The sequence below is a fragment of the Mustelus asterias genome, chromosome 8 (assembly GCF_964213995.1).
Source record: "Mustelus asterias chromosome 8, sMusAst1.hap1.1, whole genome shotgun sequence".
In the NCBI taxonomy this organism is placed as follows: domain Eukaryota; kingdom Metazoa; phylum Chordata; class Chondrichthyes; order Carcharhiniformes; family Triakidae; genus Mustelus; species Mustelus asterias.
Genome location: NC_135808.1, coordinates 80,640,135 through 80,663,834, shown reverse-complemented (window position 1 = coordinate 80,663,834; position 23,700 = coordinate 80,640,135). Strand labels below are relative to the sequence as shown.

The 23,700-nt window shown below is 41.9% G+C and overlaps 1 protein-coding gene across 1 annotated transcript in view; it reads left to right on the top strand.

Moving 5' to 3' along the window:
* Nucleotides 1–1,213: 1,213 nt before the first annotated feature.
* The window catches only part of nmnat2 (nicotinamide nucleotide adenylyltransferase 2), a 251,535-nt gene continuing 229,048 nt past the window's right edge, over nt 1,214–23,700 (top strand). Inside the window, exon 1 of the mRNA XM_078219366.1 lies at nt 1,214–1,298. Within this exon, the coding sequence (XP_078075492.1) occupies nt 1,214–1,298 (85 nt within the window). The remainder of the gene's footprint in view (nt 1,299–23,700) is intronic.

Below are 23,700 nucleotides of genomic sequence, written 5' to 3'. Positions count from 1 at the left end.
TCCCGCTTTATCCCTCTTTTCAGCTCTTGGACCCTAACCCTGTACATATCCAAATACCTTTAAACGCGAAGAGGATCTCTGACACCATCACCCTTTCAGGCAGTGGGTTACAGCACCCCCACCACCCTCATCTTCTGTCGAATCTTTCTGCATGTGTGCGGGTTATTCAGAATGGCCAAGACATTGAAATGCTGAAGAATGTCATACCATTGTGGAATGTTGATCTTTGGATAAAGAATCGCGCAACGCCAACTATCAATAAAAAAAGTAAAAGCAAATTATTGCAGATGCTGAAAGCTGAAACAAAAACAGAAAAATCTCAGAAGGTCAGACAGCATCTGTGGAGAGAGAATACAGCCGACCTTTCGAGTCTGGATGCCCCTTCGTCAGAGTTTTCAATAAAGAAAGCTTTGCTAGTAACAGTAACATTATATCTTGGCCATTCCATGTTTTATTTATTAGTCACAAGTAGGCTTACATCAACACTGCAATGAAGTTACTGTGAAAATCCCCTAGTTGCCACACTCCGGTACCTGTTCGGGTACACTGAGGGAGAACTTAGCATGGCCAATGCACCTAACTAGCACATCTTTCAGACTGTGGGAGGAAACAAGAGCACCCGGAGGAAACCCATGCAGACACGGGGAGAACATGCAGACTCCACGCAGCCAGTGACCCAAGCCAGGAATCATACCCCGGTCCCATGAGCTGTGAGGTAGCAGTGCTAACCACTGTGCCGCCCATGTTGATCTTTCAGTTAAGAGTGGGATGGATAAAAGCTGGGATTTGTAGTTCCTCACATGCGATACTGGAGGAAAATCGGATTCAGATGAAATACAGTAACATCTCCCAGAGCAGCCAGAGCTCCAAAAGCGAAGGACATGGTCCTTCCCTGTGGGGCGGACGATTATCTTTTGATCATTTTTACAACAAGAAAGCCCTCACATCCAAGCAGCGACAATGTGATCACAAGATTGGCACGCAGCGACGGTTCCACCCCAATGGTGTGGTCTGTCTGTATACAACCAGCGGATAGCGAAACTCTGGAGGCAAACGGGGACATGAAACTGAAAAGTAAAGAAATACATAATCAATGGGTGACGCACTGTGTATGAAGAGCGAGCCAGCCGAAGCTGTAAAACGCTCTGAGCCTCGCCTCACACTGCAGAGAACAGGAGGGAGGCAGCGAAGGAGCACAAGGCGACCTGGCAGCATGGCTGAACCGAGTAAAACCCACGTTATCCTGCTGGCCTGCGGGAGCTTCAACCCCATCACCAAAGGACACATTCAGATGTTCGGTAAGAGATTTGATCGCCTCCTCATTGCTGTTTCGTTTTAAGGCGAGACTGTCTTTAAACGCCGCTCTGAATGAATCGCTTAACCCATTCATTGATTAGAAAAACAAAGCCCGTGTCTGATGGAATAACCTTTAAATAGGAGAAGTTATTTTGTGAAAAGAGTTTGTCCCGCTGGAGCCCGCGGCTTCCCTTTGTTCGCTGTTCAAGACTTGTGGTGCTGAAAGATGCGCTTTCATCCGACTCCAGCCAGCCAACCTCCACTGGAACATGTATAATGGATGATATTCTTCAGGTTTCTCTGCTAATTGCATTATTAACAAACGCCCCTGACATTGTTCATGCCTGGGGAGAATATATTATCTCAGTCTGGGCAGTAAACAGCTGCACCACCCACCTGTCCGGTTTATGCAGAATATTTTCATTTATAATTCCTACCAAATTTTTCATTTTTGTTTGCGTGAATTTACTTGCGATTATCTCTAGAAAGAGACGAAGTTTGGATGTATTTGCCACTCTCCTTGTGTCAAATGATGTGTTAGATGAAAAGTTCAATATTTGTAGGCGAATGTGCATTGTTTGTTTAATTGGATTCTTTGGGGATCAGTGGAGTGCTCGGTGCCTCAAGTACTGTGAAATGGGTAAAAAAAAACCCGATTGGATGGGCGCTTGGGCGAGGAATCCTGCAGAGATTGTTGGTGCTGAACAGGACCTGAAAACTTGATTGTTTATGTTTCTATTGGCCCGGATACAGCTGGGCTGTAATTTGCTTTCGCTACAATTGATGTGATGTCTTATTAGAAATAAACAGTGAATATTTCAGCACCTACCTGACCAGTGAAATGAGAATGGGCTTCCAGTGCTGCTGCTTATGAGAAATGATCAGGAGACGGGTGTTTTGTTGTTGTTGTGTTTAAGATATGATGGGAAGGTGGCCTTATTAAAAAAAAATACTAGATTTTGATGACGAGCTGGTGTCAAAGGAAGGAGAAGGTGAGTGGTGAATAATAAAAGTGTAAGCAGGATGGGAGATGAGCTGCCAGATAACAATTCCATTTGTAAATATTGCTGGGTGGGTGTTGAGCACGGGGAAGCACTGGGAAGCAATGGCAATGGCTCGGGTGCAGACTGCTTTTCTTCAGCACTTTCATATGACGAGCTTGGCATTCGGAGAAGTGGAAATTTCCAGTGAATCGCCGGGTTGGCAGATTGCAACGTCACGTTTTTTTCATTGAACACAAAAAAGGAACTCAGTAACAGTGACAGTGCTGGGCTGAAGAAGCTGTGTGTTTATTTTTTGTGTGTTCCCGAATAGAATATGTGAATATTGTACAGGCATTGCCGCCCCTGCGGGTATTCTGCCCGTTTGTACGTGGCTCCTTCTTTGAGCAAGTAATGTCCTTTAATCACAGGGAAATTAAATAAGTAGCTACCACGTAAAAATCAACGGGAGGCCACATTTGTTTGCTGCATTATTTCCTTTCTGGTAATATTTTAGTACTTTACTTTCAATGCAGCATCAGTGACCAGAAGGAAAGTGATGATGTCCAAGATGACCTTTAGTGTTGAATAGGCATTGCATAAAAAAGATAGCCTTCAGGAGAACCCTTGATAAAATGGCTGCTTTACAATATCCATGCAATCATGCAATGGACAGTAATCAATAACAGATATCAACAAGAGTATGAACAATCTGTTTTAGTTATTGGCGAATGTCTACAATTAAGATGACAATCACATTTGCACAATATTGGTAGATTTATAATGAGCAAATGGTAAGTAGATTTTTCAAAATTATCCCATGAAAGGGAATTTGAATTTTGAGAGTGTGTCTGAATCGTACCAAATCCAGGGAGGCGATTCACCTCTGTGTAAGACTGAAGAAAGAAAATGCTAGCAATAAGCTTAAGAAAAGGAAAGGAGAGAAGAACTAGTGGTAATGTAAGAACTCTTGGGCTGTTAGTCTATATGTGTATATATGTACTGATGCATTTTGTACATATGCACTGATGCAGAATGGATTTGTTATTATATTAGAAGCAGGTTGTTTACAGATCAGACATGGTGAGGTGAAATATTTCAGGCCCAGTTTAATCATCCAGGTTAATTTCTGAACTGAGCTATGGTAAGCATGCAGATAAATGAGTACCATTAAAGGGCGGTTTGGATCAAATGACCTAAAATTGGAACAGTAGGATTGAAGATTAATTTTTAAGTGAATTATTTATAAGTTTTCAGCTATCTCACATGTTTCACTGCTGTGCATAGTGGCTGTAGCTCCAAGTCAAACCCTCCTCAAAGCAAAGCTTAATGCCAGGATGAAAGTGGCCTTGTTACTAATTGGTATATATTTAGATGACTATAACTTTACTTCAGAGATTTCAAATTCATGCCATGAATTGGGTTACTACAAAACTGGAGGTTATATGGTCTGAGAATCACAAATTACAGAATAGTTACAGAGAAGAAGGAGGCCATTTGGCCCATCGTGTCTGCACCAGCTCTCCCCAATGAGCATTATGACTGATGTTATTCCCCTGCCTTTTCCCTGTACCCCTGCACATTGTTTCTATTCAAATAAGCATTTGATGTCCTCTTGAATGCCTCAATTGAATCTGCCTCCACCACACTTCCAGGCAGTGCATTCCAGACCTGAACCACTCATTGTGTGAGAATGATTTTCTCACATTATGTTTTCTTCTTTGCAAATCACTTTAAATCTGTGCCTTCTCATTCTTGATACTTTTATGAGCAGGAATAAGTTCTCCCTATCTACTCTGTCCAGCCAACTCATGATTTTCAACGTCTCTATCAAATTTCCCCTTAGCCTTCTTCTCTCCAAGGAGAAAAGTCCCAATGCTCCAATCTATTCTCATAACTGAAGTTTCTCATCCTTGGAACCATTTTTGTAAATTTCTACTACACTAGTTTGGCACCCAGAACTCTACACAATATCACAGTTGAGGTCTAACTAGTGTCTTGGATAAGTTCAGCATTAGCTCCTTGCTCTTGTACTCTCTGTACCTATTAATAAAGCCCAGAATATTATATGCTTTATTAATGGCTCTCTCCACCTGTCTTGCCAACCTATGCACATATTCACCCAGGTCCCTCTGCTCCTGCACCTTCTTAAGACCTTTACCCCTTATTTGATATTATCTCTCCATGTTCTTTCAAACAAAACACATCACCTCACACTTATGGCCAGCAGCCCTGCAATATTGATTCTCATTTCCTTCAATATCCTTGGATGCATCTCATCCTGTCCTTGTACGTTGTCGACTTTAAATACCGTAAGAAGTCTAACAACACCAGATTAAAGTCCAACAGGTTTATTTGGTAGCAAAAGCCACTAGCTTTTGGACAGCCTGTTCCAAAAGCTAGTGGCTTTTGCTACCAAATAAACCTGTTGGACTTTAACCTGGTGTTGTTAGACTTCTTACTGTGTTTACCCCAGTCCAACGCCGGCATCTCCACATCATGACTTTAAATACCCACAGTCTATTCAACATTTCCTCCTTATCAATTTTGAACCCTTTGAGGGACAGTTTCCTCATCTGTTTCCATGGCCTGGGCATCTACCTCCTTGATAAAGATGGAAGCAATGTATTCATTTAATACCTCAGTCATGGCCCCAGATGCCATGTATAAATTCCCTTTTAGGTCCCTGATCAGCTCTACTCCTTTTACCACAATTTTGCTATTCAAATGCCTGTAGAAGACTTTGAGATTCTCCTTTATGCTGACTGCCAGTCTTTTCTCATAGTCCCTCTTCGCTTCTCTAATGGTGCTTTTTCACCTGCCCTCAGAACCTTCCATACTTCCTTGGTTCTCAGCTGTGTGTTTTTTACCTGACACTTATCGTAAGCACACTTTTTTTTTCTTTTAACTTAATTCTTATCTCCTTTTTCATCCAGGAAGCTGTTATATATGAAAATTTACATTATGACTTCTGAGTTCAATTTCATCTCAGAATATATTTTTATAATTGTTTTATGACAAATCCACAGCAGTAAAAAATAATTTTGAACATAGAGCATTGGGGAACAACAGAATCCACAGATTTTGTCTGGATATAATACTATTAACCATTTATGTTGTGGATTTTCAGTGAAAATAAGCACTTTTGAAGAAGAGCAGAAATGCCTGCTTGATTTAAGTTGGCTAATAAGGGAATATTGGGGCCATTAAATTAATCAAAAAGACATTGATGATTATTATCAAGTAATGAGAACTTACAATCAACTTCAAGCTCTTAGAATTTGCGAAAAAACAAACTTTTTTTGGAAATGGAAAGTGCAGGCATTAAAGAGGATTAATGTAAAATATTACAGGTAAGAGTGCAGAGATACAAAATGTGCTGCAGAAGTGATCACAGCAGGCTTGTAGTCAAAAATAATTTCTAATTACTTTGCAATTGCAGTAATTCCAAGGACTGATGTACATACGGATGTTTATATGCTGAGATGTTATTTTGTACAATGCAAAATTAACTTTCAAATTTTAGAACATGTTTTCCAGATTTTGATACAAATGTAGTGAGGGAATAGCTGGAAAAAAGAAAGTTGGATGTAAAATATTGCATGAGCTTAGAAAGCATATTTGCAGTAACTAGTTTACAATTACATACATACTGACCTGGACTTTTCTTTATGTTTGCATGGACATAGACCTGTAACCTGCACACTAAACAATTACATGGCTTAGAAGGTATGGAATATTTGGCTATATGTTAATTATGTATGTAACCACAATGGACCCAGCTCTCCTCCATATTTTACCTCTGTCCATCAAACCATTCATTTGTATCAATCTCCGCCTATAAAACTGACTATGACCCGACTCCCAAATTTGAGTATCCATTCAGGGGTCTCAAATCCATTCAGGGGCCAAATTTGCAGGCAGAGCAATATAATTTGCCTGGTCTATTAACTGCATATGTTTGAATATTATTTTAAAATCTTTTCTCCCTGAAAGCTGCTCTATATTATCTTTTCATTTTGAATGGATTCTTATGGCATAAATATGTCACATTAAAAATTGAAAAGTTTTTCTGATTGCTAGATTTTTAATGCAATATGCATCAATCATGGCTAAATGAGTTGAAATTTAAATCTCAAAGAAGCAATATATTGCTCTGGATATATAATTTCCTTGAACTTCAGTGGCTTACATGGAGTTCCATTGATTTTTGCCCACTTGTAGGCATTTTATGGATTGTGTGTACTGTCATGAATTTGGGAGGATGATGGGACATGATTTGACATTAGCAAAGAATGCAACTTCAGGTGCAATTTTGGGTGCAACATCCGGGTTGGTCCCAGGAAAGAAACAGTGGCCCAGATCATCCGGTCAGTATCGATGCTGCACACATTGACCTTGCCCGTGAAGATATTTTGTGACCCTACCCCAGGACTTCTAATCCCGGCTGAAGCATTGAAAGGTCAGCACAGACATCCAAGGAGAATAAAATTCAGTGCAAGAAGAGATAGAAGGGAGAAATCCCCTCCATCTTCATGATGGTAGCTGCTGTATCCAGGTATGTTTTTAAAGGTCTAGGTTGTTCAGTAAGTGAATGTGTTTGTGGATGGATGAGTGGGTAGTCAGGTCATGGGGAGTAGTTGGGTGCAGTAGTTGGGTCAGGTTGAGAGGTAATTGGGTGTGGGGTGAATGGTCGCACTAGGCGGTAGTCAGGTGGGGGATGGTATTTGGGTCGAGTAGCTAAGCAAAGGGGGGTTAATTTGGTTTGATCAGGGTTAGTTGGGTGTTGGGTTGGGTTTGACTGTGAAGCGGGAGGTGGGAGGAGGATTACGAGGATGTTTATGCTCCTCAGTTCATTTATTCTGGCTAATTACTGAGCTAGACAATGTATTAATTGGTGTAACATTTCCAGGATAAGTATGCAAGGAAGTCCTGAATATCGGGACAGGCCTCTTAAACCGAACCCAGTGTTGGAGACTTTTTTTTGATTTATTAGTGTCACAAGTCGGCTTACATTAACACTGCAATGAAGTTACTGTGAAAATCCCCTAGTCGCCACTCTCCAGCGCCTGTTCACGCACACTGAGGGAGAATTTAGCATGGCCAAATGCACCGAACCAGCACGTTCTTCGGACTGTGGGAGGAAACTGGAGCACCCGGAGGAAACCCATGCAGACATGGGGAGAATGTGCAAACTCCGCACAGTCACCCAAGCCGGGAATCAAACCTGGGTTTCTGGCGCTGTGAGGCAGCAGTGTTAACCAGCGTGCCACTCCAGGCAGCGAAAATCAGCCCATTAGAAGTTTGAACTTCCCAGACAGTTACAGTGCGTGCGTATCCTGATGTGAATTTCCCGACTTATAGCCAATCTCTTACAATCCGGATTTGAGGAGATTTGAGCCAGTGTATTCAAAGGGAATTTAGTGTATAGATTTATTGTTGTAGATTGTCATGTTTCTAATCATCCTGAATTTTCATCCTCAAAACATACTTATGTTTCTAAATCTGTATTCCCAAGGAATTTTAAGGTTTAAAGTTTTTATTTATTAGTCACAATTAGGTTTACATTCACACTGCAGTTAAGTACTGTGAAAATCCCCTAGTTGCCACACTCTGGCGCCTATTCGGGCACACTGAGGGAGAATTTAGCATGGCCAATGCACCTAACCAGCACATTTTTGGAGTGTGGGAGGAAACTGGAGCACCCAGAGGAAACCCATGCAGACACAAGGAGAATGTGCAAACTCCACACAGACAGTGACCCAAGGCCAGAATTGAACCCAGGTCCCTGGCGCTGTGTGCCCCGTGCTGCGTAATGTTGATAACATGCAACAGTTTGACTATAATCCAGGATTATAAAGGTACACCTGACAGTCAAAATAGAATTAATAACTGAAATCAATTGCCAAAGGATTGGTTTTGGTTGATTTCATTGAAGCAGGTGCTTGAAATTTGGAAGAAGATAATAACAGCTTGTTTTCAAAATGATATGGAAAGAGAGGAGATAGAAGGAGAGAGGGAGGGTAACAAAATTATAGAAATGTAAATTTTAGTTTGAGAAAAGTTTCTTCAGTGATTGCTTTATTGTTCAGATCCCTTTTGGTTTGAATCTTTCATGGCTGTGGGGGGTAATTTGGAATCATTAATTTGGACAGATTATCAATTTGGTACCTATGGGTTTCCAGGTTGTGACTAAGATCTCCAGTTAACATGATCAGTAACTTGGAGCATAAAACTACAAGAAGACTTGGTTTGAAAGAAGTTTATAACCCAAATGCCCTATTGATGATAATTCCATGAATTCTTCCCCTGTAGCTGCATCATCACCTGAGACAAGGGTATGCATGACAAATGGCGATAAATTATTAGTGCTTAGCTGCCTATTTGTTGTCCACCTTTACCAGCACTAGATTGATCTTGTCTTCAGTGATGTAGCAAGCTAAAATTTCAGTCATCCTAATGACTGACACAGAGTAAGACTGTCAGTTCTATTAGCAGTCCTCTGATTTGTTGGAGCATTGTATAGATACATCATGGTTATGTTGATCTTTATGGAAGCCAGTAAAAGACCTTGAATTGCTAAGAATAAACTCTAAACAAACTGGACAGGGAATAAATGTGACCCCCTAGAGAAGTAATCAAGCAGCTACAATCACTGCAAATTGCTATTTTTAGAAGCATCTTGATTGATGATTTACTGCTAAATTTGTGAATTCCATTAGTTGGCCCTGATTTTAAGCACAGATGGTTCTAAAATCATGAATTATCTTCTCTTATTGCTGACCTAAAAAGTTGAATTCTAAGCTATTCATGATGCTGTGGTGCCAGTGGTAATTCTAAGATTGTTCTATGTGATTTATTGAACAAATAATTAGATGAGGGTAGAGTGAAAAACAATCATTGTATCAGCAAACATTCACCAAATGCTTTTCTTCGTTTTGGAATTATCGAAAGTCATTAATGCTCATATAAGTTAAAAGATCAGTCTTATAAGCTTGGCATTTTTATTCCATTTCCTGTGATGTCCCAGTAAATCACACTGATCAGCAATTTGAGATCAAAGTACAAAAGAGCTTTGGCAAAGTCCAACAAATAAGGCAAATTCCACTACTTAAGGAAAGTAGCATAATATGAAATAGGTCCAATGAATGCTTGCCAGCTAGGCAATTTTCTCAGATTCACAGAGTTCAAAAGAAGTAGTACAGACAACTTAGCTTTAACTTTCTGCCAAGGTTAGGTAAATGTGTGTGGATTGGACAGTGCAGGGTGATTTTGCAGATGGATACTTCCTTAACAAAACTGTAACAAAAAATTCATTAAGAGAAGATTGGGTAGAATTTCATGGAGTGAACTACTGAAAATAATTAGTTTGAGACTGCAGTCTTCTTTGGTACTGTACTTTCCCATGTTTTGCATTAGGTTGGATGATTTTCTTGATTTTAATCTATCATTTCAAAACATGGTGGCACTTTCCAGCAGTGAGATAAAAATCTAACTCAGTAAAATATGCTATTTAACAGCATCTACTTTGAAAGGAAAAATGCTCAGAATTAATGAAATACAATCATTAAGTTATTAAACTATGGTGCAGAGTTCAATATTTTGACTAAACAAAACTAATAACGGTTGAATATCGGTGCATGATTCATCAACTTAGCTGTTTTCTTCTATCAGAATTATCATATCAGTAAAGGTTCATATTGGAAACGAATGAAATAACATCCCATGCCATTTATATATATTCTTTGAAATGGTTTTCTTTACTAACCAAATTAATTTGATTTACTTGGGCATCATGACAGGTAACGCACTGGATAAATAGCCTGAGTGTAACTAGCTCAGAAAAAAATCAACTTTTGAATTTCAAAAATGTTGGAGGAATGAAGATTAATACAATGGACATTCTGTTGCATTTTGTTGCGTTTCATTTAATTTTTATTGGTCTGGTAGTCTGTCATACAAACTTTAAAGTTAATGTGACTCCACCATTCATAGAAATCTGTGAATTTCTGGGAAATTTATTTTCTGGATCAATAGAAAGTCCAGAGAAACTGATTACTGAGAAATTTGGGACATTAAAACCCATACATAAAGCGATTTCTTATGTGTGACATTGACCCTCTCCCTTTACTATTCTTCCTTTTCCTTCATTTATAATTTGCTGCATTGGAAGACATCAAGAGGTTTGTTTCTTCATTTGATGTCACCCATGGTGATTAAAAGATTTAAAATCCTTTTTTCCAGTTAGGGTTTCCTGTGGGTTAGGGAAAGTATGAATTGCTTGAGATAAGAATAAAAGCTGAGAACAATGAAAATGCATAACAGGCTGATCAATGTCTGAAACAGAAAGAATGATTTAAGTCTCATTTGGGACTAGCTATGAATTTCCAATTTCATTGCAGGTTTTGCTCAGCTATCAGATTTTTATCATGCTTATATTGGAACATTTGGCACTAAAGTATTAAACAATAGGCCCTATCTTGCATCATATTTCAGAAAACATTTCTGCATTATACTTTGCATAAATAATATATACGTAAAATATACAATATACAATGAGTTTGAAATAAAACACTATCACTTGCTTCTGACGGAATTGCATTAATCTTTAGCTAGAAGTCTAAATTTTATTCAATACTAAATTCTATCTAGGGAGAAGCTACCAGCTCAGGGGAAGGTGATTTGGCTCTCTTTAATTATCGCCTGTAACCAACGCTTAATCAAGTCCATCTAGTACGTTTGGTTAGCGAAATGAAAGTTGGGGAAGTTTGCCATTTAGAAGTAATTTAAGCCCTTTCTGTCTGTGGTTGTATTGACTATTAGTGGACTTTGCTTCTTAACTAGTGGAGGAAGCGATACATACCCCCATTTACTAGAGTGAATGCTATAATTCCTGGCCTGTTGAGGAATAATTCAATGGTCTTCAAAGAAGCTGGCCCATGTTTAAGAGCAATGAGAAGTATCGCTGGTTATTCGGATGCTTGGTTCATTCAATTCAACTGCTTTCCTACATCTTAATGACAATGGAGCGATCCATATGACAAGGGTGTTCATCTATGGAAGAGATTATCAAAATTTTCAGTTGAGCATTCTGTAAGGTTTCTGAAACATGTTTGTAATTTTGCATCAGGAAGTAATTAGAGACCAAATATTCTCTAAACAGTATCATACAATTTAAACATACTAAACTTGCTTCCATGTGAATCATCAAGAAATATATTTGGTTCAGAATTTTAGCCTGAAATATATGGCCTGTTACTATAGTCCTCCTCCTCCACAGATACCAGGTCCTAAGAGGGCATTGTGACCATGGACTTCCATTGGATTGGTCCGTGATTATGTTTGGCAAAGTACTGTAGTGGTTTGCCATTGCATTTTACAGATGGCTGACAAGGAAACTCTCCCACTCTTAGTGCCAGCCATTAGGCATTTTGGAGGGATTTACAGGCTGATAATCAACTTGTTTGGCCATATATGAACACACCTTCCATGACCATTAAGTCCTGATGGACTTGAACTGGAGCTTTTCGCCCAGAGGTAGGGATGCTACTGCTGTACCACAGTTGCTGAAGTATTTTTACTTACTGGAGAGGTTTAGTAGTGCCTGATGCACAAAGCATGTTCCTTCTGTTTGAAAATATCTTATTTGAGATATTGATAATTTTACTTCTAGGCCTCCGCCTTCACACACTGGTAATATTTTTGTCTCTGTTTCAGTGGGAACAAGTCCCACTCCCAAAGCATGAGTATGTAATTGAGGGGGATATTTCAGTTGCACTATCCCATCTGTCCTTTCGGTTGGATGTTAAATAGCCCTGTTTGAAGAACAGCAGGAGAGTTAGTCCTTATGTGCTGGCCCATATTCATCCCTAAAACAGATTATCTGGTAATTTCTAATTGGCTGTTAGTAGGGCCTTGCTATATGCAAATTGGCTACCATAGTTCCCTGTATTGCAACAGTCACTCCACATAAAGTATTCCATGAGCTGTAAAATGCATTGGAAGGTCCTGAGGTAGTGGAAGGTGTTCCCCAAATACAAGTCATTTTCTTTGAATCTTTGTTAACTCCACTGCTGAGTTTATGGGTGGGATTTTATGGCCTCGCTTATCCTGAGGTCAACAGACTTTTCCATGGTCTGCTCCTCGCCCGCTCCAATTCCCGTGGTGGGCGGGATAGTAAAATTCCGGCCTATATGTCTAGGTTTAAAGGCCATGCTAACTAAATGTTTGGAAATGTTGAAACTGTAACAATTCCAATACTTAGGAATGTTTTGCTGCTGTTTGGGTTTCTTGCCTTGCCAGTGTCGATGCTGTGGCAAAAATGAGCATGTATACTCTGATACATTCCAGCGAGGCACTTTCAGAGAGCTGCTAAAAGTCAACCACATTGCTGTGGATCTGGAGTCACATATAGGTTAAACTAAGTAAGGATGACAGATTTTCTTCTCTAAAGCGCGATCAGTGAATTCAATGGGTTTTTATAACAATTGTTTCATAATCATCATTATTGGAACTAACTTTCAATTCCAGAATTATTAATTCAATTTAAATTCCACCAGCTGCTGTGGTGGGATTTGAACCCACATCCCCAGAGGCCAGTGCATTAGGTTGACCCTTTGGATTACTAGTCCAGTAACATTAGCACTTTGCCACTGTTTCCCTCTCCTACTGTATTATCACTGCGAGGCATTCTTTTTTAAAGTTGCGGTTGACTTTTCTACCATGAAGATTGAGCAATACACCCCAAAATCACCCATGATCTCTGCAATTCCCACATCTGACCGATCCAGTGTGAAGCTTTCATCAGGTATTTCTGAGAGAGCAGAAATGCAACTTTTCATTTTATATTTATTTCCCAATCTCTTACTTCTTTCTGAGACTTCAGGGCATTACTGAGATAGTGCTACATTGTTGGAGCTGTTGGTTTTAAAAAAGGGTTGCCCAACAGTAATAATATGCTGGGAACAGCATTAAGGTGAGAGTTGGACTCCTGCCTCTCAGGGACCTGAAGTCCCAGTCCCAAGAACTGAAGGCCAATCAGATTAATCATGCCAAAATGCAGTAATGGCTGCTGCTGGGGCTCCAAGGGAAACATGAGAAGAAGATCATGGATACTGATCTTTAACGTAAGTCTAGAGTTTTGGTCAGGGAGGGTCTGGGGACCCTGTTGGGGGAGGGGGTGTCAGAGGCCAGGTTTGAAAGGCTGTGGAAGGCACAGAAGAAGGATACCATCTTGCTGGGGAGGTGCGGGATGGGGGAGGGGAGGGGTATTGGGGGGGCAGTGTGGGGGTCATAAAATAACCTCACCGTTTGCCTGCTCAGGTAAATGTAAAAAATCCCTTTTTTCTTCTTCTCTGACTTCCTTCAAGTCTCTTTCAGTCCAAGTCCCACTGTTCCACTTATCCAATTTTTCTTCTTCCTGGTCCAGTTTGAGTCTCAATTTCTCCTTCAATTGTTGCCAGGACAAGGCTGCTGGGTTTTTGCTTGCAATGTTTGTACTTGTCTATCTTTCTCTCTCTAATTGTAATTAGCAAGCCTATTGATTCCTGAACTTCTACGCTTGATCCAATTCACTCATTTGCCTTTCTGTCCATCCAGCTGATTCTGAGAATCCTCCCCAATGCACATTTCAAAAGCTGCTGCTTTCCTTTCATCCTCTTTCTTGAATCCAAAATTGTATCCAAAAGAATCCAAAATTGCACTACTGTAACTGTACTAGATGTTTTTCAATGTCAAGCTGATGCTTTTAGACTTCCAGACACTTAGGGCCCTATTTTACCGTTTTGATTCTAAGTACTGGGCGGATTTGAAACTGGGAATGTTTCAGATCTGACTTTTAGATCCGTTCTCAGGCGCCCCCATACGCACTCTGCCTGAAAAAAACTTCGAATCACGCTGCAGAAGCCTGTGGGCGTGGCTTACCATGCCCGAAATCCTGCAGCTCTGATCGACGCTTCCAACTGCGCATGCGCAGAAAAAAAATGATAGAATGCTGTTCCCCTACCACATCGCTCTTGGGCCGGATAATGCCTCCCCCTGGCCCCCACAGGCATTGCCCCACCCCCCCCAACATTACTGACCCCTTATCCCCCCACCCCCTCCACCACTCAGACCAATCGCGGGCCCCCTCCCTCCTTCCCCCCACCGATCTCAGGCAGAGTGGCAGCAGAGCCCCCCCTTCCCCCTCACTGATCATAGGCAGAGTGACAGCGCACCCCCCTTTCTCCCCCATCGATCTCAGGCAGAGTGGCAGCAGACCTCCCCTTCCCCCTACTAGTGTCAGGCAGAGTAGCAGCGGACCCCTCCTTCCCCCTCACTGATCTCAGACAGAGTGGCAGCGGACCCTCCCTTCCCCCTCACTGATCTCAGACAGAGTGGCAGCAGATCCCCCCCTTCTCCCTCACTGATCTCAGGCAGAGTGGCAGTGGACCCACCTTCCCCCTCACTGATCTCAGGTAGAGTGGCAGCAGACCCACCTTCCCCCTCACTGATCTCAGGCAGAGTGGCTGCGGAGCCCCCCTTCCCCCTCACTCATCTCAGGCAGAGTGGCAGCAGACCCCGCCCCGCCCTCCCTTCACTCATCTCAGGCAGTGTGGCAGCAGACCAGTAAGGTTGGGCATGCAGCCCATTAAGTCAATTTAAATGCATGCAAACACATTTAAATGGCCGTCGCGTCCGTTCAGGCGCAGTTCCGATCGCGGCCATTTTCAGGCCCTGGTAAAGGGGTAACCAGCGTGGAGGGGGGCGCGGATCACGCTACTTGTCTCACGCTCGACTGTACTAAGTTTTTGCGCCTGAAAACGGGCGCAACATGATGGCAAAATTGGGTCCTTAGTGAACATGCTTCATGCTGTAGCAAATCTAACCTAGATTTCATTATTGGATGTAACTTCATTGTTTGCCATTGAGCCAAGGTACTTGTGGTTGTCCATTACCTATATCCCAGTGCCTCCAACCCTGACTTGTTAAATGCCATGCCATTGTAATGTTTGTTCAATAAATGAAGGACATGTTCTGAAAGTTATTTTCAAAAAAATGCTGGTAACTTTTATGAATCAATCTAAAATGTTGCATTGTTGATAATTAGGGTTTGTTTATTAGGGTTTTTGAGAAGTTGTTTTGAAAGCGAATAGTTATGTAAAAAGGGGAAAGACATTGGGCAGTAAACTGAATTGGAATCCACCTTTTTATGTTGGAAAGCTAGCCCATACTGATGGAGTAAGGCTTCCCCTCCATGACTGCTGATTAGAACCTTTTGCATATATCACATTCCAGCTCTCAAGACAACAGAAAGCATTCAATAATTTGCCACTAATTAGATAACTACATAGGACACAAGAATGGCTACAATGGGAAATTGCCCATGTTGTTACGGTTAAAGCCTAGGGTAGAAGTCTAGTTTGAGACATGCCACTGAAAACTCCAACTATTACAAGTTATATTGATACTAAATTAGATTACAAACCATTTCATTATAATAGTTACTGCATTTAGGTTTATTAATGGGAATGTGTATTGATCCACAATGGAAATCAGATGAGAAACATTTTGAAATCATGTACATCTCTTCAATAAACAATCCTGCAATTTCTGACAATAAACTAAATTTTAAAACATTCTGCTTTATAGTTTTAAGCCCTTTTTGGCTACCTTTCAAAGTTCATTATAATTATTGTAGCTTAACAGTAATAGGATGGAAAAATTCAGGGAGTATACCCATCACTCACATGCATTTCTGCTATAACCATTGTTGATGCATTTGTTAATTTCTCCCAACTTGGATCCAGCTATTGTAGATCCATAATATGATTCGATGACACTATCATCACACCTCAGCTGTGTTGACAATTACTTGCATACATGCATATGTACGCATTAGGATCAGCCCTTTGAACCTGCTCCGCTGTTCAATAATATCATGCCTGATGTGATTGTAACTTCAACCCCACATTCCTGCCTACCCCAAATTACCTTTCACCCCTTTGTTAATCAAAAATGTATCCAGCTCTCTTCCACCGCCTTTTGAGTAAGAGTTCCAAAGACACGGCCTTCTGAGAGGAAAACAAATACACCTCATCTCTTTCTTTCCTTTCACCCTTTGTTAATCAAAAATCTATCTAGCTCTGCTTCCACTGTCTTTTGAATAAGAGTTCCAAAGACACATGGCCCTCTGAGAGAAAAACAAATACGCCTCATCTCTGTCTTAAGTGCGCATCTCCTTATTTTTAAACAGTGACACCCTAGTTCCAGATTTTCCCACAAAAGGAAACATCCTCTATACTTGATAAAGTAAAATATCACATATTTTGTGCATTCTCTTTAAAATAAAATTATTTTGTCAGCATATGAAATTCACTCTTTGCTTCTGGGAATATTGCATGGATGGCTCAGTACTTAGAAGAAAGAACATTGTGCATAACGTGCACCTGGACATTGGATCCATGGCAAGATTATGCAGCTCCCTCCTGATCCTAATGTACTTTTTAGTAATCCCCACTTTCCCTGCCCGACCCTGCAACTGGTGAAATTAATCATGTCTTTGCTATTAATTTTAGGATATTAGAAAAAAGGGGCTAGCACTTGGTGATTGGAGTGTAGCCAACTTGACACCAGTCTTTTTCATAAAAATTGAAGGATCACCGAAAGAATTATCGACCAGTAAGCCTGATATATTTGGAAACAAAATTAGAAAGTATCCATTAGGGTAAGAGAGAGTTGGTATGGATTTGTGAGAAGATTTTTTAAAACACATTTTACTGGAGTTCTTTGAGGAAATGATGTTTCTTGTTAACAATGGAAATGCTATGGGTTATACATCTACATTTCACAAAGACGTTTGATACCATGTCACAAAAATCATTAGTCTACCACCTAGAGTCACGCATGAAAAAGCAAAGTTCTGAGATAGATTGAAAATTGACTAAATTAGAAAAAGCAAAATGTGGTTGCGAATGGAACTGGATTGACATCTCGAGGTAATCAGTTGGTACCTTTAGAAACATGCTGGTCCGTTGCTATTTATGTGCACATAAATAGTTTGGAACTGGGAACAGAAGCAAAACTGTCTGAATTTACACCAAATTGCACTCAGAAATAGAAGTTAAAGGCTTAATTGCCTCTTAGTGTCAGGGAGATTAGCAGGGTAAAAATGTGCGGTTACGGGGATAGGGCCTGGGTAAGATTGTTCTCGGTGCAGACTCAATGGGCCAAATGGCCTCTTTCTGCACTGTAAGGATTCTATCAAAAGAGGATAATCATACACTGGGAAAATAGTCTGACAAATGTTGAGGAGCCTAGGATTGTTTATTCTGCAGAAGAGAAAGATGAATTTGAAATTCCCAAGGGAAAAGATGAATTGAAATCTGAATTCAGTTCCTCACCCCTCCTCCATATAGTGGCATCACTCATTTTCACTTCTCTCCTTTCAAAAACAAACTAGCCTCCATTGCATGGAAATTTGAGAAGGCACTGGTCATTGTCAGCAAGCCAATGAAATGAACAACCCTTTGTTAAGTAGTTAACAGAAAATACTTGTATTTTGAAAGGGATGAAACTTGCTAATTTTAATTTTTTAATACCAGCAAAGGTGTTGGATTATACATAGCCTTACTTTAGTGCCAAGGCCTAAGCTCTGGAATTCCATCTGTAAACCTTTCCATCTCTCTAACTCTCTTTCCTCCTTTAGGATGGTGCTTAAAATATTCCTCATTAACCAAGCTTTAGGTCATCTTCCCTAATCCTGTATCTACTTACATGGATTAGTGTCAAAATCCATTTCATAATGCTCCTATAAAGTGTCTTGGGATATTTCATCATATTAAAGGCGCTATATAAATGCAAGTTCTTACTGTTTTATCTGCAGCTAGTACAATTAACTAAAGGCTATCTATCTCAAACATTTTTGTAATTACATATAATTGGAAGTATGTACTGGCTAAAGTCCTGTGTTTAGAACCATCTCCACTACTGGTGCACCTTCTGTTCTTCCAGACCTTCCAATATGTATCTGAGCAAAATTCCAACCATATAATTTGCAGGTACTCTTGGAGTGCAATTTCCGTGCTGTATGCTACATGGTTATTCATTCAATTGTGTTCTGTCATTTGTAGGAATAACTGTCAGGTGATCTTTAATGCGAAGAAACTTTGTAAGAGGACCTTCTGAAGTCCAGTGTCTGCTGGTGGGACAGTTTCTGTGGACGCTTTTGTGCACTGATCATCAGAAAATAAATTATTCTTTTTCCTTGTATTGATCAGTTTTTAAAAAAAACAAAACAATAATGAACAAAGGCTCCACAATAATGTAGCGATGGAACAATGAGAGGATCATTGGGCTACCGCAGGATAAGGTTCCGCTGCCTGGGGAGCAGTGCAATATCCTCCAGAATGCCACTCGCTCATTGTAGATTGCTGCACTGCTCAATCTGACCCTGTCAAGGGGAGACCCATTGGAGAATGGAGACAGTGAGGCAGCTCCACAGGCCACAGTGTACAAGTGATGTGTCGCACCCACGCTTTCCAACTTCATAAATCTCCTCAAAACCTACCTCAAAACTACACTTGTGGACTATTTCTTGGGGTCCCTATTTTTTTGCCCTGGGTGAGGACGTGAATGCAAAAGTGAGAAACCTTCTGGGAAGCAGCGAGGTCAGGAAAGACTTGATTCCCCATCCTTTCTGCTTGGCATCTAAGGCATGGCTTGAAATTCAGGGGAAGGATGGCGTGTGCTTACTGAATATTCCGGATGAGGCTGTCCTGTCACTTTTATGTCAAGAAATGACCTCTGAAATAAAGTTTGCAGTCCTTCCCATCTGTCACAAGTCACTCCCATGCCTAGAACTGATGAAAAACATGAAGCACGTACTGGCATGGTCACATTAATACAATTTGAACATAGAACATGCATCAACTGGAGTTATATCACCCGTGATGCCTCTTGTGTTTATGCGGCTTTACGAGTGCAGTGCCTTGGTGCCCGCTCCTCGCTGCCATTGGCATTGAAGGCAGCTTGCTGACTGTGATGTCTTGTTGGCCTTGATGATCTTGGTGTATGACCTCTGGCTGGCAGAACCATGGCTGGGCACCCCTCGGTTGTCGCAGCCTCACCAGATGACACGGGCACTGGCAGAGGGGCAGAGGAGCTTCTGCCTTCACCAGGAGCACCCTGAGAGGAGCCCGCAGCTTGTCCGCCAACATGATGCTGGTTTGAACCTCCCTGGTCACCATTAATGGATGGACACCTAGCAGAGTGACGGGGTGCCTCATCCATCCCTCACACTGACAGTAACCTGCTGATGTCACTGCCTCTGTGAGGACTTGCAGGACGGAACACAACCATAACCTCTGACTCTGTCCCTGGAGCTGCTTCTCCAGGAGAGCTGCCACAGTCTCAATGAAGGAGGCTGTGTGGTCAGAGCTCCGGATCAATGTAGTGTTCATGCTCCACATGGACTCCTCCGAGAGACCATGGCATGCAGACCCTCAGGGGTCTCTGTCAGATCCTACCGTGCATTCCACTGGACATCCAGCATCTGCCGTCTGATGGATGACTCCAGAGGCTCATCATTGGCCTCAGATTCAGCGTTGTCCTGTTCTCCAGCAATCCTCTGACTGCCGATGCCCTGGGCACTCTCTGCCCTGTCAGTTCTTCACACGAGTGTGATGTGTCCTCGCCACTGTGCACTACCAACTGATCTGATGCACATGTCAGTGTCTGTGCTGGTGCTTGGTATGGAGAGAGGACTTGATGCGGGTGTATCTGTCCATGGCTCTGCCTCAGGGACTGTGGCACATGGTGAGGATGGCAGGTCTGAGGGAGGAAGTGAAGATGTCAGTTGCTAACATCATTACAAAGTGACTTGTATGTGCACAACAGTTGCTTATTCTAATGAACAACTGCCTCACTGAGGCATTGTGATTGGGTGAGCAATGGGGATTCTTGATTTGAACTCCTCATTGGAGATGCCACAAACCATGCCATCCCACAAAATGAGGATTTCACATTGAGCACTTACTACTTCAACAAGAGTGCGCAGGGACTCATCACAGAAGTGGGGGGGCAGGGTGCCCACCAACAATGCCCTCCCACCTAGCATGTTCAGCGAGTGCTCAGGCTGTGACTCCTGCCACCAAGAAAATCTTTAACTCCCTCGTGGACAGCTCCCCGAAGTTCCTCACCAACTCCTGTCAGCCTTCAGGGAGATGCCTGTATTGGTTTTAAAGCCCCCTCTGGGTCCCCATTGCACCTGGCAACCGCCACAGTCAGGCCCCGGCTGGTAGCGCTGTCAGGGCACGTATCGCATTGGCCAGCACTCAAATGCAGTAAGAGTTTCAAAAACACCAGGTTAAAGTCCAACAGGTTTATTTGGTAGCAAATACCATTAGCCTTATTTGCTACCAAATAAACCTGTTGGACTTTAACCTGGTGTTGTTAAAACTCTTACTGTGTTTACCCCAGTCCAACGCCAGCATCTCCACATCAGCACTCAAATGACTAGCCAGCGTGAAATTAAATGTTTTTGAAAAAGTAAACCTCCTGAAGTAGTCCTTTGTTTATTTAATCAAAATATTGATCTGGAGATGCTTGTGAATCACTTTTGTGATGGCAGCAAGGTCACTCAGTTCACAGCATCTTGGAGCATGGGAAAAACACGGATTCTTGTGCAATATGATTTTCAGGGGACCGGGAACATCTTTAAATACAGTTGTAAGATGATACTCATTCCACTGCAGCATACATCAGTCTTTGCTCCAGGTTAACTGTGAAGCTAGGATCTCATTGCACTGACACATTTCCCACACTGATAGGCTCCTGAAGATTGAGGTCCTCAATCAGAGACTGCCTTTGCTCACACACCAGGACATTTCCTATTCAAAGCAAGATCACCACACTTCCCCTGTGCATATTCTCCAATAATGTGTGATGCCCTGTGGCTGGTGTCAAAACAATACATGTAGCTTCTTCAGTTAAAGTCCTCGAGCCAAACATGAAAGAGTCTGATGATGAGCTTATTAAAGTGAGATTTCTGAGCTTTCCTGGCATTTAGCTCAACTGCACAATTTTAAGTACCTTGTCTGTTTTCTTAAATCTTAGTTTATTTTAACATTTCTCTGAATTTAACCTGGGTTTTTGGTCCAATTCCCTACCTCAGAATTCAAAGAACAAAGAACAAAGAAAATTACAGCACAGGAACAGGCCCTTCGGCCCTCCATGCCTGCACCAACCATGCTGCCCATGTGAATTAAAACCCCCTACCCTTCCGGGGACCATATCCGTCTATTCCCATCCTATTCATGTATTTGTCCAGACGCCCTTTAAATGTCACGATCATACCTGCTTCCACTACCTCCCCTAGCAGCGAGTTCCAGACACCCACCACGCTCTGTGTAAATAAACATGCCTCATACACCTCCTTTAAACCTTGCCCCTCGCACCTTAAACCTGTGCCTCCTAGTAATTGACTCTTCCACCCTGGGAAAAACCTTCTGACTATCCACTCTGTTCACGCCCCTCATAATCTTGTAGACTTCTGTCCGGTTGCCCCTCAACCTCCGTCGTTCCAGTGAGAACAAACCAAATTTCTCCAACCTCTCCTCATAGCTAATGCCCTCCTCCATACCAGGCAACATCCTGGTAAATCTTTTCTGTACCCTCTCCAAAGCCTCCGCATCCTTCTGGTGGTGTAGTGGCCAGAATTGAACACTATATTCCAAGTGCGACCTAACTAAGGTTCTATAAAGCTGCAACATGACTTGCCAATTTTTAAACTCAGTGCCCTAACTGGTGAAGGCAAGCATGCCGTATGCCTTCTTGACTACCTTCTCCACCTGCGTTGCCACTTTCAGTGACCTGTGTACCTGACTTTCAGTGACCTTGTTTTTCTACATTGTAAGTAAAAGCTGATTTAAATTGGCAATTAAAAGGTGATACTAAATGGTCTTTAGTATTATCTCCTGACGCTGGTAAATCCACCCCTATTTAGAATAGATTGTGAAAGTTCCCGGGTTCATTTGTTGTCTTCAATGAATTAGCAGATCTCGGAGGGATAGGTGCTACCACAATTAGCCGTGGGATCACCAAGATAGAGGGAGACAATAATGAGCCCAGGTTCTCGATATGCAGTGACCCTTCTTCTCCCTGGAGAGACGAAGGATGAGAGGTGACCTGATAGAGGTTTACAAGATGTTGAGGGGTCTGGATAGGGTGGACTCTCAGAGGCTATTTCCAAGGGCTGAAATGGTTGCTACGAGAGGACACAGGTTTAAGGTGCTGGGGGGTAGGTACAGGGGGGATGTCAGGGGTAAGTTTTTCACTCAGAGGGTGGTGGGTGAGTGGAATCGGCTGACGTCGGTGGTGGTGGAGGCAAACTCGTTGGGGTCTTTTAAGAGACTTCTGGATGAGTACATGGGATTTAATGGGATTGAGGGCTATAGATAGGCCTAGAGGTGGGGATGTGATCGGCGCAACTTGTGGGCCGAAGGGCCTGTTTGTGCTGTGACTTTCTATGTTCTATGTTCTATGTTCTATGTTCTACAGTTGTTCTAAGCTGTGTATGGACATCAGATGAGGACAGAATTGCGCTTGCACCCTAGAAACTTGAATAGCTTTTTAACAGGTGTTGTTATGGGGCCTGAGCTACAGCTCACTGTCAGTTGCTATTTTAAGGAGAAGAGGAAATTGGGGATGAATTAAAATATGGCTAGACCAGCAGTATCTTGGTTTGATTCCTGGGCTGTTTTGAGCCAGTTGATTCTGTGGCTTTACAGTTAGCTGCAGCACCCTTGTAGCGAGGAAGGGAACAAAGCATTAGCCAATTATTTTGGCTGTTTACTACCCAGCAGTCCTGTGGGAAAGTCAGCATATACAGATGTGAGATCTGAAAAGGCTTGGGCATATTGTGATAGATCCCTCAGTTGAATAGCCTGCTAATATTCAATGTCTGCATTCACAGATGAAGAATTGATACTCGGCTGGAATAGTTGTCGGTGAGGATTTTAAAGAATAGCATCCGGTTCATTCTCTGGAAATTGTAGAAACGTAGAAAATAGGAGCAGGAGCAGGCCATTCAGCCCTTCGAGCCTTCTCTGCCATCCATGATAATCAAGGCCGATCATCCAACTCAGTAACCTGTTCCTACTTGCCCCCATATCCTTTGACCTCTTTAGCTCCAAGAGCTATATCTAAGTCCTTCTTGAAAACATATGTTTTGGCCTCAACTGCTTTCTGTGGTAGAGAATTCTGCAGGCTCACAACTTTCTGGGTGAAAAAATTTCTCTTCATCTCAGTCTTAAATAGTTTACTCCGTATCCCTAGACTATGACTCCTGCTTCTGGACTCTCCTGCCAGCAGGAACATCTTTCCTGCATCTACTCTGTCTAGTCCTGTTAGAATTTTATAGGTTTTTGTGAGATCCCCTCTCATTTTT